At 38.1% G+C, this 16,246-nt stretch overlaps 1 protein-coding gene across 17 annotated transcripts in view; it reads right to left on the bottom strand.

Annotated features, from left to right (window-relative positions):
• The window catches only part of MYT1L (myelin transcription factor 1 like), a 309,348-nt gene that overhangs the window by 21,007 nt on the left and 272,095 nt on the right, over window positions 1-16,246 (bottom strand). For all 17 annotated transcript variants that reach the window (XM_048296661.1, XM_048296659.1, XM_048296662.1 and 14 more), the window contains 3 exons: window positions 12,221-12,283; window positions 6,767-6,850; window positions 5,227-5,448 (listed from right to left, as the gene is read on the bottom strand). In XM_048296661.1, the coding sequence (XP_048152618.1) occupies window positions 5,227-5,448; window positions 6,767-6,850; window positions 12,221-12,283 (369 nt within the window). The remainder of the gene's footprint in view (window positions 1-5,226; window positions 5,449-6,766; window positions 6,851-12,220; window positions 12,284-16,246) is intronic.

Raw genomic sequence — 16,246 nt, 5'->3', positions numbered from 1 at the left:
TGGGTTTTTTTGTCTTTTCCTTTTCCATAATTTGTCTGTTCCCATGCTTAGCAATGCAGTTGTGCAACTCAGAGCTATGACCAACCTAGAATTTTTGGAGGAAACAGCACTGACAGTGCTCCTTCACCTTAGGACGTGTGTGTGGTAATGGCTGAACTGAATGAACTGCTGCCTGTGGGCTTTCTGACAGCCTTACCATTAACTAAATCTTCCTATGCATAAAGTGGATAGTCTGTAACAAATGCCATATGTAATCATCTCCCATAACCACTTGATAATTTCTACATACATTCCTTCAGAAGGGAAAAGGCAGTGGATGATGTCCATTGCTTCCTCCCACGACATCTAGACATTTTGCAAACACAGTGGCATGCCCTTGCTGCTCAAATACAAATCCTGTTCTATAAACTTTTTTATGGATCTTGGAGTAAGTCCTACTGTCCTCAGCAAGGATACAGGTTTGCTAAAGAAAAATCACCCTTCTCTACACTTTCATCTCTATTTAGCATTAGCTTGTTAATGGGAAAAAATACTTATAATTTGATCACCTCTTGTATATTGCAGCTCTACTACCATGTTTTTGTACAGGCTTTGGCTGGAATAGAGTTAATTTTCTTCAGAGTAGTTAGTATGAGGCTGTGTTTTGGATTTGTGCTGGAAATAGCATGGGTAATTCATGGGTGTTCTCCTTACTGCTGAGGAGTGCTCATACAGAGTCAAGGCCTTTTCTGCTTCTCACCCCATCCTACCACTGATGGGGCTGTGGATGCACAAGCTGGGAGCTAGGTGGGGACACAGCTGGGACAGATGATCCCAACTGACCCAAGGGATATCCTACAACATATGGTGTCATGCTCAGTATAGAGAGTTCGGGGAAGAAGGAGGAAGGGGGAGACATTTGGAGGGATGATGCTTGTCTTCCCAAGACACCATTACCTGAGCCCTACTCTCCTGGGCATGGCAGAACACCTGACTGCCCATTGGAAGCAGTAAATTAATTCCTTGTTTTGTGTTGCTTGTGAGTGTGGCTTTTTCTTTACCTATTAATCTCAACCCAAAAGTTTTCTCACTTTCACACTTCAGATCCTCTCCCCCATCCTGCTGGAAGTGAACAAGCAACTCAGTGGGGCAGTGGTCCTGACTGGGGTTAAACCACAACAGTTTTCCATAGTAAAAGGAATTTAAAAGCTACATTAATGTATTTGAAATAGGTGAACACTTATGTAAATAAAAGTGAGGTAAAGATAGGAGCAAGAACACTGTTTTAGATCTGAAAAGGCATTTCTGCAGGTAATTTCTACTGAGGTCAGCACAAGCACATTTCCTCTTCTGTGCAAAGGAGCAGGGTTGCTAAAACCAAGTATATTCTGAGAAAGTCCCCACTGATCACAGTACTAGAAATAGTGCCATCCATAAAAATCTTAAATCAAATATGGGGATGTAAGGGTCTGTTCAAGAACTAAACTGCAAAGCTACAGTATAATAAGGAATTCACATTTCATTATAACCTATTTAATTTATCTATCTATTGACTCCATGCTTACATGCCTTCCAATTTGTTTTCATATTGCTCATAGGTCACCTAATTTCACACTGGCCTCTTTTCCTAGCAGAGGCTCCTTTTTGAAGCATAGCACACTTAATCCTATGTTTCAAGTCCCTCCTGATAACTCTCTGTTTCCATTATTTCCTAATGCAAACTCTTTGACAAAATAAAACTATTCACAGAAATTTCTGTGAACAGGCAATGAAATGTTAAATAATATAAATAAATATATATATTTATGTTAAATAATATAAATAAATAAACCAGAAACCTTTGTTGGTACCTTTGATCATAGGGTAGGATTCAAAATTCATCGAAATTTACGACGTTTTTTATTGGCTACTAAATTCTGCTTCAGAAGTGTGAATGTAGGAATATGCATATATTTAAATCCCAGACTACATACCAGTTGGAGAGGTTTTTATTGATTTACCAGCACTTGTGGATCATCTCCAGTGTCTACTGATACCAGTGCAATGACATCATGTGTACAGTGTCAACAGCAGCTCTAAGAAATCTTTACCTCAAAAACATCATTCCTAATATCTATTTGATAAATTCAACAGTTGGCTTCATTTTCACAAGCCAGTCTGCAGTTCATTTCCAGAATATTACAGCTGTTTTAATAACAGCATATTAACAGCTATCTACAAATGGCAGAATATAAAAATCTCGGAGAAGATATAAAGGACATCTACACATGCAATTTATATATATATATATATATATATATATATATATATATATATGCTTAGAAAAGTCTGATGATAGAAAAATATTTGCACTGGGAAGGAAAAATCCCCTATTAGGAGAGCAGCAAGGTGTACTGGCAAAAATGAAGACATTAACTACTCCTTCCTGAGGAGCTTTTACTGACTCAGTTAAAGGCCACAGCCCTGCTTTCCCCTCGTGCATGCTGAACATAGCTCTACCTGCAAAAGAATGTCTGTAAATCTGGTTTTACTGTGTAACTGGCATAGCACTGCTTCTCTGGAGAAGGTGAGAATTTGAGATATACAGGCATGGCTGTATAGCAAAATGTTATTAGTGGTAGAAGATAAGACCACAGTCTGTTAGAATGGATACACTGAAAGTCAGGGAATATTTCACCTTTGCGTAAGAAAATGGATAGTCTGTAATCTAGGTGGGATTGAGCTCCAGATTATGGCACCTGGGTTTAAACATCTGCATGAGAACTATGTGTCAAAGCTGTCATGGAGCTGTGGGGCCCGTTCATTTAACAAGACCAGCACCCTTGTAGATCCCTGCCAGGCACATTCAGCTCTTAGCTGTCATAATCAAAGAATGGAGTGTCTCACAAGTCAACCCAGTGTGGCCATAATGCATACTCTAAGAACAATTCAAATGGCATAAAGTACCTATTTGTAGGCAGGGGAAACCCACTCCCTCTTGACACAGTCAGTGACACTTATGGTAGAACTGATTAAAGGCCAGTGTCTACTTCACTGAAGTGGACAACTCTCCAGGATCCATTGATCCTGGAAGTGGAGTAAATGCAGCCTACAAGCATACAAGCACATTCTTAAGGTAGGTGAAATGTTCTGAAGTTCAATCCTACACGTAGGGTTTGATTCAGTTGTGCATATAGAGGCATGAAATGCCACTGGAGAAGATATAGCAGTAAGGCTGATAAATATTACACTGGACCTACCTTTTTGAGTAGCAGCTGGAGGCCATATAAGTAACCCTAAGGCATCTAAAATGGTTCCACATGCTTTTTTTTTGTGTGAGCAAATGCACCATGAATTTTTAACAGCCTTAAGAATCCTACAAGAACTAATAATATTTTTAAAATAATATGGCTTGTTATTAATATTGCCATTGCTTATGGAAGCTTCAAGAAGTTGTTCCATTTGCTCACAATTTAGAATACTGGACCTTTGTTACACCAAGATAATTAAGTAGGATCAATTTACTCCATCCATCTTTTTAAGAAACCTTTCATCTTGTGGTACTCTCCTCTAACAATGGCCTTTTTGCCCAAAACCTGAACTTATAAGGTAAGCCATTTACATGTCTCTGTTTCTACTTAAGATAGTGGTAGTGAAAAACACACATGGTTGCTCTGCAGCTAAATTTCATATTTAGGTTACTCCATTGGGTTTTTTTTTTTCATGAAAGCACTCCTTTTAAAAAAAAAACCTCTAGCCACAATTTGACCTTTAAACTGTTAAACCGGTACATTTCTTTTAGAAGTTAGTTACTCTTGTTGCAAGAATTTTCTCCTTGAGACCGTAAGTACTATGTGAATACTCCCTGCAAGCAATCTCCCAGTAATTATATTGTACCTTTTAAGTAAAGGTAACATAAATTCAAAATTTTAATGATGGATATCTCTGAGTTAAATAAATGTTACACCATTATGAAGAAAGTTAAACTGAAATACGAACACTAATACTGATATTTTACTAAAAGTCAGAAACTTAAATCCTCATGTGGTATCTGCACAAATGGTCAGAGTTTTACACCTCCTACTTCCTGAAGCCTCTGAGAGCTGCAGGCTGTGTAATACATTTGACAACTCAGGTAACACCTCAGGTCACATACCAGAATCCCTTCACGGTAGGTACCATAAAACACTGACTAGAAAAACAACTCTGAGCCTAAACAATAAATAGGAACTATGTGCACAAAGTCTGGGAGGTTGAAGTAAGGGTAAGGCTTCTGGGTGAAGCTACAAAGGATTATCAAAGAAAGAATCAAAGGAAATAGTTACAGGCAAGAGAAGAAAGAAGTATACTTTTCACCTCTGTATCTAGAACTGACTATAAAACAAGATCAAATTGGTTTAGCTAACTAAAGGGTACAGAAGTTCAACTGAGGTCTGCCTGGAGAGGGTGACAAATTAGGGACATCAACTTGACATATTTGAAGTAACAAAGTTTTATATTAGCGATTATATAATAAGAAATTTGCTCTGACATTATACTCATTTGCAGGCCTAGATTCCCTGCCAGAGCTCCAAAAAATCCTTGTTTCTTCATCATCTAACATCTAAAATGGCAGCAAGTTTTATCCCTAAGAGATTGGCCACTTTCTCCTGCTTTTACAAGCTATGAAAAATGTTATCATCAAAGCTCTCTTATTTTTGTCAAGTTTATGAAAAAATCAAGCTTTGTATTTCTTTTGTCAAATATTTACATTTCATTAGTTTTAAATACTGTTCCATATTCTACATATATTGTTTTAAACAAGCATGTTCATTACCAAATGAATAAAAGTACTTTGGTTTTATGGAACTCTTTCCTGAAATTCTTCAGTTCTATGCTCTGATGTTTGAGAATCAAGAATGTGTTTGACATCTCTGAAAATCAGGGGGACTCAGATATGTCTTACAAAGTCTGCCCCAAGGTAATTTGTCCAGAAATATCCAATAAAGCAATAGGAAACTTACAGTTACAGTCATGCATGTTTTTTTCCCCTAATATTCTCTGTATATTATACATTCAAATGAAGGTCTGTATCTGCAAGGGCTTGCATTAAAAAAAATTGTGTGTCTGGATTTCCAGTTACCTACAAATACATGTAAGCAGATTATTTTTTGAAGTAATAAATAATGAAATTCAAAAGCAACAGAGAAATGCCATGACAAAAAGCTGTATTTTAAATCTTATTGAAATAATAAACATAAGTGAAAAACGTAAGTCACAGTTACTCACCTACGATGAGTAAGAAAACTACCACTGACATGTCCGGAGCCATCACATCCTGGTGTTGGACATGACATTCCTTCCGTCTTCACTGACTTCCAAGAGAACTGTGAGCCATTTAGGTATCCATCCTTTTGCCTTTTGGCAGCAAGAGGACACCCTGATGCACTGCGATGGGATGCGTATTTTCCAGTTATATGACCCTGACCATCACAGCCAGGAACTGGACATCTGGATAGCAGATAGAAGAGATAAACTTTATTGTTTTGACATTATACATGGTAGCCTCTAAAATAAAGTCTAAATAAACCTGACATGAAAAGGAAAGAATAATCCTACACTGTGGTGGCAAAAGTAGTCGAGATACCCTGTAGTGGGTAAAATTACAAGCAGAACTTTATAATTTGAAGAAAAGTAAGTTCTTTGATAAATTCCAAGGAGACTAACCAGTAGACTCAGTCACAGCTGTTGACATTATGCCATTGCAACAAAAGGACTGAGATCCGTATTCCAATTGCAGGTGTTTATCACAGTAAAACATCACAGTGGAATTGAAATGTTTGCTACTGAGCTCTGATCAGCAGTGAAATTGCCCATAAAACCCTACTTAGCATAGAATATTACTTAGTATAATCCTTGCTACATTTTATTTATAGGTATGGAACCCAAAGAAGACTTGTCCAAAGTCATGAAAACGTCACATATACACAGTTAATTATGACATGATCAGAGCACCTCATTAGAAATGCTCATCTCCTTTAACCACTCTTTGATTATATCAAACTATGTGCTACAGCCCAGAGACCAATGAAGGCAGTTTTGTATTCATCTGATGGTTCTCCTTAATTGGGAATCCCCCCACACAGTTTCTCTGTTAAAGCTAAAAAATTCTGCGAAAAACCAAATAACCAAGGTTAGAAGGAACAGGTTAGAATCTTCGAAGTGAAATGTTTAAAGAAAATCATGGTAAATTTTTCTTCAGTGTGTTGCTACATAACATGTCTAAACTAAAGGCCAATTACTTCACTGTTTGTGAACTAAAATATTGCTGCAACTCTCCACTGAGGATCTGGTCCTGAATAGTCTAAGCATGTTCAGTGGCCACTGATATCAGACCGCCTTCCAAGAAGAAACCAAGACCTATTGGTAGGCATTTGTTTCTGTTGCAAACCGCATGAACAATCAGATTTATTGCAGCAGTCTCATATAAACACTCAATTCCATAACAACCTTTATTTAGCATGTATGGTTTGCCTGTAGTATACAAACATCTTTAAGGGGAATTCAGGAGATAAAGATCTAAGTGATTTTTTAATATCGTGAAAATGAAGAATTTTAAACTATTTCTAAATTATATAAGATTGTATCCTTGACTATTGAGGTATTCTTTGCTGAAAAAAGCACAGATACTAGACTTGCTCATAGAAATCAGTGTGGTCATCCACTCTTGGATAACTATCACACAATAACATTTATGCCTTAAAAAAACCTGAATATACATAACACCTTATAAAACACACAAAGGCCCTTTGACAATATTTGTTCTCACCTAATTGGCTCTTGGTCTTCTTTGTCTTCCTTGCTTTGTGCTATCCTGATTCCACTTTTCTTTGCTCGTGGACAGCCTGAAAGACTGTGTGAAAGAAAACATTTTAGAATGCAATTTTTCATTCTTGGGTACACTTTACAGGAATACACTTTCTATCTGAGAAACTGGCAAAATAGGCAATCCTGACCAGTTTCCACAATCAAAGCTCAGGTGGGTTAAATTAGGAGAGCTGCAGCAGCCACCACGAGGGGGAATCCGCGCGTGTGGGTTTGTGATGCACGACAGGACTGCTGGCGCTGTGCAGACCACACGCACAGAAACTCCCCGAGGAGTCAGGGAAGACAGCTTTTAAACCCTCTGCCTAATCATTCCTTCAGCTGACCCAGCAGCAGCAATGGCGTCTTTAAAAGGAATAGAAGCCATTGTTTCAGGCTTGAGAGACATTATGTCCTCTGTGTCTGAGAGGGACGGAAGAATAGAAAAGACAGGAGTATCTCCTCGTAGGACTAAGGATTTCTCTTGGGAGCACATTAGAAACATTATCAAACCTTCTCAAACATCACATAAGAATCCTATAGAATGACTGAATAAAAACATGACAGAGCTCAGAGCTTTCAATGCCTTCCAGAGAAGGAGTTCAAGTGCTCAGAATTTACACAGACAGAAAGATTTGGTAGAGACGAAGTTATATGTTAGGCTAACCAATGTTACATTTAACTAAAGACTGAGAATGTTGTTTTCAACTACACAAGCTCATCTTTCCTTTGCATATGAAGAATTCAATATAGAAACCACTTAGTAGACTTGACAATGACCTTAACAGATTTTTAAAGATTTTTTTAGGTAGTTGGTATCTGAGGATAAAAGAATGTCTGTGGAAAAAATCATGCTTTGTCCTCTATTTAAGTGTTATTCCCATCTTAACTACCAACACTGAAAAAAGAAATCCACCCGTAGAACACCTTCAAGCGTTGACACAAGAGACAAAGAAGTGTCACCAAAGAAAAATTTCCCTAGAGAAAGAAACAAAATAGAAGATTAAATTTCTGTTTTCAGCATGACAAAAGGTACTTGAGTGTTGTGTAGTAGGTCCTGTCTTTGCGAAGAAGAGACAGAAAAAGTGGTAACAAAATTTTCAGTTATTTTGTCTTGTCAAAACCAGTGAGGACTGAGGGGATGAAGCAGAGAAAAAGGTGATGCAATCACAGGCAGAATTCTGTGTTAGAAAATGAAGAATAGACAAAACCAGAGTTTACATGTTGAAAAGTCATAAATAAGTCAATTAAAGAAAGAGAGAAATGCTGCCACAAGATTTTGGACAACGTATATTATCTAGAAACTTTTAGTGAGATGTCATGGCTACATCTACAGTGCTAAACAGAAGGAACCTAGAACTGCTGCTTTGACCCAAGACCAGAAAGTTCACATTTGTAGAGCTAAGCTCTCTGTCTCTGTAAAGCAGGACAGCTACACCTGTATTGTCTGTAAAGAATGATCTGGACCCACACTGAGTCCCAAATCATTTCTTAGAATTGCCTGGGAGACTTTTAGTAGCTTGGGGTCAGTGTCACACCAGGGATCAAGTCAGCATTACTGGAGCAGGCATCTGCACTCTGATATATGGATCTGTGCTCTCATCCCATTTCATTTTTCATTTTAAATGTAACCATTTTCCTTTTCAAAGCAAACTGCTGTTTATTCCAACTTGCACAGTGGATACCAAAGTACCATAGTTCCTTGTGTACAAACTAAATCTGAGAAAGCCTGTGCCAATTAAGGAAAATTTTCTTCAAAAATAATAATGTTGCCTGTAAGAAAGAAGTAGGAGGAAGGGAGTCTGAGGGATTCAGAATAAGAGGAAGCTGGCTCTAGGGCAAGGGAAAAGTTCAGAAACAGGCTGGTTCACTGCCTGGCATAAAACCTGGTCTGCAGAAAGTGAAGGGGAGGGGATGGGAGTTAAAGATACCCCTCCTTTATCTCTGAGACTAGTTGTACTCACTGTGCAAGAATAATCAGAATTTTCATCTGAAAAGTAAACAGTTAATAGAAATTACTCAGAAAGCAGTACTTTTTTTAGTAGGTGTACAGATGGGTATTCTTGTAGATGATGACATTTTCATAAAAAAATCTGAACAAAGAAATTCTGCCTTGACTAATGATTTAAAGCTTTCTACATATTAAATCAATTTAATTATCACCTACTTATTGGTATTTTGGTGTATCATCTCTCTGTAATAGATCTTTCTATTCCGCCACTATGATTTATTAGAAATTTTAAGACCTTTCAGGTCTTCTAAACAGACAGTTCCAACAGACAGCTTCTGAGGCTATGATTAATTCATCTTTCCTCTGACAGCAGATCCATCGAGAAAACAGATGTCAAGTATGAGCCTTTGCTTAAATTTTTTTATCCTATAATAACCAAAGCTATTACAAGGTAAGCATAGTACTTCATTTTTCTATGAGTTTAATTCCTCATATATGAAGACAAAAGACAGGGAGGGATGCTCAACAGCAGTACATGCTGCTGTAACTTCTTGCATAAATTGAAGCGGTATGTGGAACTGCAGAATTATGGCAGTGAAATCTGCCTCATGTGTGCTTGCTGTTGAGCAGCCATTTTAAAGACAGATGATACCCAGGCATCTCGGCAGCCATTTACGAGAGAAGTTTGTCATTCCCTTCCTTCTGAAACTGAGAGGGTGGTAACTGATGGTATCAAATACAAACAAAAATGCTAACTCAGATACAGACAGACCTAAATGCTAATTTGCAGTTTGGGAATTAGAAAGCCTAACTGACAACATGCTGTGGGGTCTTTCACGCTTAACAGCTCCAGATTTAGGCTACTGGTTTTCTGCCCTTTAAAAGATTTCATTTTGCCAGCCTCCCACCTCAGAAATGGCCTTGACAGATATCATGATCTGAACAGGGTAAGGCTGGCTCTGTGTAAATGTGACAGGTCTCTTGGGGACATCTGTGGATTTAAGCAAAGAAAATGTTACTTGACTGACTACGTGTCAGTGCTTCTGTGCCTGCAGGCAGCCAAAGACATGGGGTTGCCAGAGGCCTTTTTGGAAGAGAAATGAAGGAGTTATGTGGTCAATATAGACACGGTAGCATTTCAAAAGGCTGCATGTGTTAAATTCCAATGGACTAGACAAATACAGTATCTCTTTGTTTTGTAAAATTACTTTTTATATCTTTATATGTACTTAATTATGTTGCACAATCAAATGAAAACTTGGTCCAGTAGTCATCTGCAGAAATACAAGAATGTAAGAATTTACAGACAAAAGGAGGTAACACCATTCAGCTCATGGTCCAGTCCAGTTCAGTCCTATAGTGGCGAGGAGACAATGCACAGGGAAAGGGTTTAAAAAATGAGTCAACATTCAGTGATTCTCCCCTGCCAACCTCGCCAGCTTTCAGGTTTCTTGTTAGTAACACTGTTCTGCATCTTCACTCTCCTACCTGCTTCTGGTTAAATAGATGATCAAACACATAAATAGCTTCCCTGAAGTTGGGGTTGAGTTACAACAAGCATAATGTTGGTAGAGTGTTAGCTGGTAAGTTTACATATAGTAAAATGTAGCTCTAAATTTGACCTTAAATCCCTCTGAAAGTGTGATTTAATCTCCTGCATCATGTAAGTGCTTTTAAAATGCTTATCTCTTCTCCTTTATAATGTTATTTGTATTTTTGATATTTAATGCTGCATTACAGAAATCAATATTGTGATCTTTCATTTTCACAGTACACAAAATATGGTATGTTCCCAGTCTCTTATTTTGTTTATATTTTGACTTTGAACTATTTGTTTCTTTTAGTGGGAATACATTTAAACTGGGAATTTGTATATTGACTAGTTATAGCCAGCTGTAAAACTACAGGGACTCGGTGAAGAAAGTTGTCCTAGGGTGATGTTATGAAGCCACTTTATTCCTTAACCGCCCGCTCAATGCCCAAGGACGCTGTGCCTCTACGATGGACCCGGGGGCGGGGCCGGAGCCACGGACCCGAGGGGGCGGTTGAACGGCTCAGCCCAAAGGCTCAGGGGCTCCAGGGCCTGGGCAGGGGCTCGGGGAGGCTCGGGAGGGAGTGCGCCGGGAGCGCTGTGCTGTTTTTTGGGTTTCTTTTGTGTTCCAGCTAGCTGGGAAAACGTTCTGTTGGTTTTTTTCTTGTTCTTTTTTTCCCTTTCCTTCCCCTTGCCTCACTGCCTCCCTTCCCTCCTTGCCGGTCTGGGGAGCCTGCAGGGGTGGCCCCAACGGGCCTGCGGGGTGGCTCTGGCTGGTCCGAGTCCCGGTGTCTGTTCCCTCTCCGGGAATTTGTTGTATTTTGAAGGGGTTTTTTATCCTGTTCTACCCTGTTTTGTTTGTGTGTTAATAAACAGTTTGGTTTCTTCTTCCCACTTTCACTTCTTGTGACCCATTTGTCTCATTGATGGAGGAAACAGGGAGGAACACTCATTCCGGAGTGTTTCCTCCTGAAGTTTTGTCTCAAAAACCAAGACAAAAGTAAATATCCAGATTCAACAGTACTAGCCTGTGTGGGAATAAAGAGCCTTTACTAACACGAGAGAGATGGACTACACTATTATTCACTGTTATTCTTTGATTAAACAATAGATAGATATTTACAAAATATGGCACAGCTCTTCTCTACTGATTTAGTTTTCAAATAGCCACAGGGGAATTGCTAATTACAGAGCATTTATACCATTACCTCTACAGTGGTAGTTGATCACTGCAATTGATCAATATCCTAATTAGTGAATGAGAAGTGTTCTTTGGCCCTTGGTAAAGTTATAGTTTAGGCAGTTAAGGTAACAGCTTTCATCCGTAAATTTCTCTTTCCATTCTTCTGGCTTGATGTAATACAATGTGTTGCAATTTAAGGACAAGCCAAACTTTTTTTCTGAAATGTACTAACAAGACTAGTAGATATTAGATGAAAGAGGTTTAAAGCTGATTAAAGTTGGTAAGGCTTCATCTGGGAGAGGAGGTAAAGAACGGGGTCCAATTTTGCATTTCAAGGAATATGAAGTGAGACTGGAAGAGACTGCCATGAACATTCAGGAAATACAATTTGTGGGGAAAAAAATGCAGGAGTAGGATTTGAGTCCAGACTGTGAAGAGTAAAGTCGTTCAGAATGTAAAGCAACAAACATGAATGCTGAATTGCTTCCTTGGGCTACTAGAGAAGGTAGAAAAACTGAATTTATTTTGTACAAAGACCTTGCTAGATATTAGCAAAAATGTTCCCACCTATTTGGATAGTGAGTAATGCTGAAGCTGAGAAATGTTATTCATTAATGGTTAATATGAGTTAGACCAACGCATGTCTGTGCAACACTCAATCCTACTTCAGTATTCAGAGAGTGGTTAGGTCAGTTGAGGTACCTTCTAGCCCTGCAGTTATTTGTTTAAATAACAAAACCTTGTCTTTACATACCTTCGATGAGAAGCATAATTTCCAGTAATATGCCCAGAGCCATCACACCCAGGGGTGGGACACCTAGAATAACAATGGAAGAGACATTGAGCAGTTACTCACAGGAAAGACATAACTGCCCATTTAAAAATATTCATTGGCTTAGTCCTTGTTTCCTCAGGTGCCAGCCTTTGGGACCCCTAACCATTGCTAAACCTGAGCTTAATTCCACACCAGGGACAAACATAGTTTTTCATTCATAAAATGTTTTTGTTTGCTACTCCTCAGTTGCCCACTCAAATGCTTCCTGGATATCTGAAGTACAGGCAGATTACTGGAGACTTCCCAGCAATCCAGCATCCTTACACTGCCAGGAATGAGTCGGGTTGACAGCAAATGGACTATCCCCATGGTGTATGCTTAGGTAGTGGCTAACATTTCAGCAAGTAATTTTCTTTTCCACTGGAGCTATTGCTCTAATCCCCTTGCACAGTGTCATGAGGTTGCACCATGAAGAGACCCCTTCACCTCTCCATGAAGCAAAGGAAATGCCTAAGAAAAACAAAATGTGTAGACAGGGAAGTAATGCTGGCCTCTTGCAGAGAAATGGTAACCCACCCAAACACCAAGCTACAGCACCAGACAGAAATTATACATCCCTCAGTGGAATTTCTAACAGTGGAATGACATTAGAGCCATCAAAGAAAATGGTTTTTTCTACATTGCAAAGATGATTGTGATCATCACAGAAAAAGCTACATTAGAATGCTAAGAAAAATCATTAGTTGGTATTTGAACTGCTATACTAAATCACAGAAAAGACAAAGAATTAATTCATATGCATTTTACTGAACAGACAAATGCTGTTTGAATTCCAAAAAGTCACTTTTCTTGAGTCTGAGTTTTGAATTTTAGCTATGCTATTTAATGCTTCATTTGGAGAAAGCATTCAAATTCAAAAAAGCTTGCTCACAAATTCAGATGTTGCATTCTAAAACACAAGATTTCTATAACATTGAATTTTTTCACTGTTTGAATCAGGAGTTCATGCAGACTTTGGCTTTCACCCTTTAGTTACATGTCTGCTTTCCTCAAAGTTGGTCCATACTGGTAAACCTTTCTTTCACAAGGTTTCTGCAGAGACTTGAACATTTCTTAAAATCAGGAATTAAGCAACCCACAATTCAGTGCAATTGAGTTGTCGAGTTCCATTAAGCTGAATTTTAGCTGTTTTAAGCTAGTGAGCATTACCTACTTCTAAGGAGCTCTGCAGGGCCACACTTCAAACATGATTATTGATACCTTGAAAGACAAATTAAACTGGAATGCATTCAATGAAGTTCCCATATAATCTTCATCTGGACCCACTCAGTTATCCTATAGAAAACATTAAAATACGGTAGCAGTTCTCAGATGTGAGCTGGTAAAATCTGTAGGGTTCCCTACAACACTGAAGTTTCTCTTCTTCATCCCAAAGAAGCTGTGCACTTTAGACAAGAAATCTAAACAACATGCTTAGAGACAATTCTCCTCTCTTGCTTTGTCTTTGCACAGGACCAAATACATGACTGTGGTCTTGCATGGAAGGTGTCTTAACATGGCTCTTAATATCTTAAAGACCAACATAGAGGTTGACATCACACATCAATCTTTCTGCTTATAGAAATATAAAGCCTGTAATTTCTGCATAGATCCTTCTGATACCAATTATGTAAAAATATGATCCTTGATAAAGGAGTCATAACTCAGTCCATATGGCTCCTACCCTTCATTCTTTGTTGTGGTTGCACATGGCTAGCATTAACTTTGGTTATTTCTTTAAAAAAATAAGAGGTCAGGGTATCTTATGTGATATCTTATAATTTAAATACTCTATATCTATATATATATATATGTTCTCTATATTTATTTTTAGGCAAATGTTTTGAGATCTACAGAGAGACAATCTCTTGCTTCATGTGATTTGTTTTTTTTTTTTCCATGCTAGGTAGCTTCAGTGGTCTGTAATGTCTATCTTGTATTTCTATCAAGACTAGCTGCATCACTGAAGCCTCTTAAGATGCTGAATCAAAAGATATGGGGGTAAGAATTAATTAAAGAAATTGACTAAATTTTGGCTCTAATTGTCCATGGCATTTACATGATTAAAGGAGAACCCAGAGCCATGGGACTATTCCTCTGCAGACTGTCTGAGGTAACGACAATGATTTCTTCTTTATGAACCCATGATTTGAAGCCATCAATTTCCTCTCCAGACTTTCTATCCTTTCAAGGATAAGCTATTAGCAAAACTGAGCAATGTTTTTCTCATCTTTTCCAAGACTTTTCGTTACAGGCAGCATGATTAATAGTGTCTTAACAAACAGGATTTTTAAGATGCACCAGTATATCCCATCAATCAGTCTCAAAATAAGACCATTGCACCTCAACCATTTGGACAGTCTTACACAATTTAAAAGCTAGCTTATTTCTGTGTTGTTTAAAAAAAAAAAAATTAAGCAACTGAAGCTAAAGAAGAAATCACCCTGCTGTAAATTTAATTTAATATCTTCAGAAACGGCTTTGCACAGTTCATATCAGTTTAAAATCCTATTTTTGATTAAACCAGATGAGATCTTTATGTTGGCAAGGATTTCAGAAAGACCTTTAAAATTTTGATTTTGGCACTATAATATTTGTTTTCAAATCTCATAAGCTTATATGTACCTTCATATAACAGATGAAATAGGAGTTTAGTGCACTTGGTAAGAACATTTTAAAACTCTGAAACACTTATATTTCTTGATGTTTCCATTCTATGGGAAGTGCTTCTAAGAATGTGACACATAGGATGCAGATATGCAGCAGTCTGTTACAACTATGAAGCTATTACAATATTTACTTGCTATCCTAAACAGATTAGATAAGGAGACAACCCTAAGTTCTTGTTCTATTGGAATTGGCAGTCTGTATTTTCCAAATATCTGAGCATATGTAAGACTTGCACATACCTTACGACTTTGCTATCATTTACTACCTATACATATTTGACTTAATCAATCATATATACATACAACAGTGCCAGAAAAACGTATGCACAGGTGCTTGTAAGAGGCAGGTTATGTGAAACTTTGAAAATGACTATCAGAGTATGTGGAAAAAGAGAGCTGCAGTTTTCCTTGCTTACTTAAAGTAAATCTAATTTGGCAGGATCAGAAACTCATTTGTAGAATCTACATAATAGCTTATTGCAGCACAGGAAATATTTTAGTACTGTAATGAGGGAGGTGACAAAAGGAACTGACTCTCTGAAGAGTGACGTTCAGAACCTAGAATACTAGCACTTGACTACAAATTCAGGGCATCCAGTAAAAGAAAGGGCTTGTCAGGGAAGCGGAATGCAGTTAGCAGTGCCTTGATGTCCCATTCATTTCACAGACCATCCAAGAGAAGCATTTTTGGGAAAATAAGCAGAAGCAGAAAGTAGGGCAGGCAGCAGAACAACAACAGCTGTGGCAGCTGGATTCAGTATTGGGCTTAGATTCAATAGCAGGAAGAAAAAAGGTGAGAGTTAAATTGAGAAAAATACACTTAAGCTCTGCTACTGATTCTTCACTGTGGAAAGATTGAAGGTGTGCAGCAATTAAAATTTTGGCAGCCTGAGGAACTCAGGGAGGTTCCTGGGACTGGGGAGGAAATGGATGCAATGCCCAAATGAGCTCTGGCAGGGTTGGTCCAAATGCCAATGGTTAAAAGTCTTGTTGAAACCTGAGCTCACAAGACCCCCCAGCTCTCACCAGCATAGGGCACTACAAATAAGACCCATATTTAAACCTGTATTCCTAGGCTTTTATCTAGGTCCACAGGAGCAAGATAAGCTTACATGTAGTGTACGTACTTAGTTTGACAGCTTTACTAGCATGAGAGCAAATAGGATTTTACACAAAGTGCAAAGACAGAACTGCAATAGTTTTGTCCTCATTATTGTGTATGACTTTGGTTGACTTACTTTTTCAAATTATTTTAAAACATAATAGATCCAAAACATACTGATAAAGACATAAAAAG

The sequence above is a fragment of the Corvus hawaiiensis genome, chromosome 3 (assembly GCF_020740725.1).
Source record: "Corvus hawaiiensis isolate bCorHaw1 chromosome 3, bCorHaw1.pri.cur, whole genome shotgun sequence".
NCBI classification, from domain to species: domain Eukaryota; kingdom Metazoa; phylum Chordata; class Aves; order Passeriformes; family Corvidae; genus Corvus; species Corvus hawaiiensis.
This window is presented reverse-complemented; position numbering and strand designations above follow the sequence as displayed.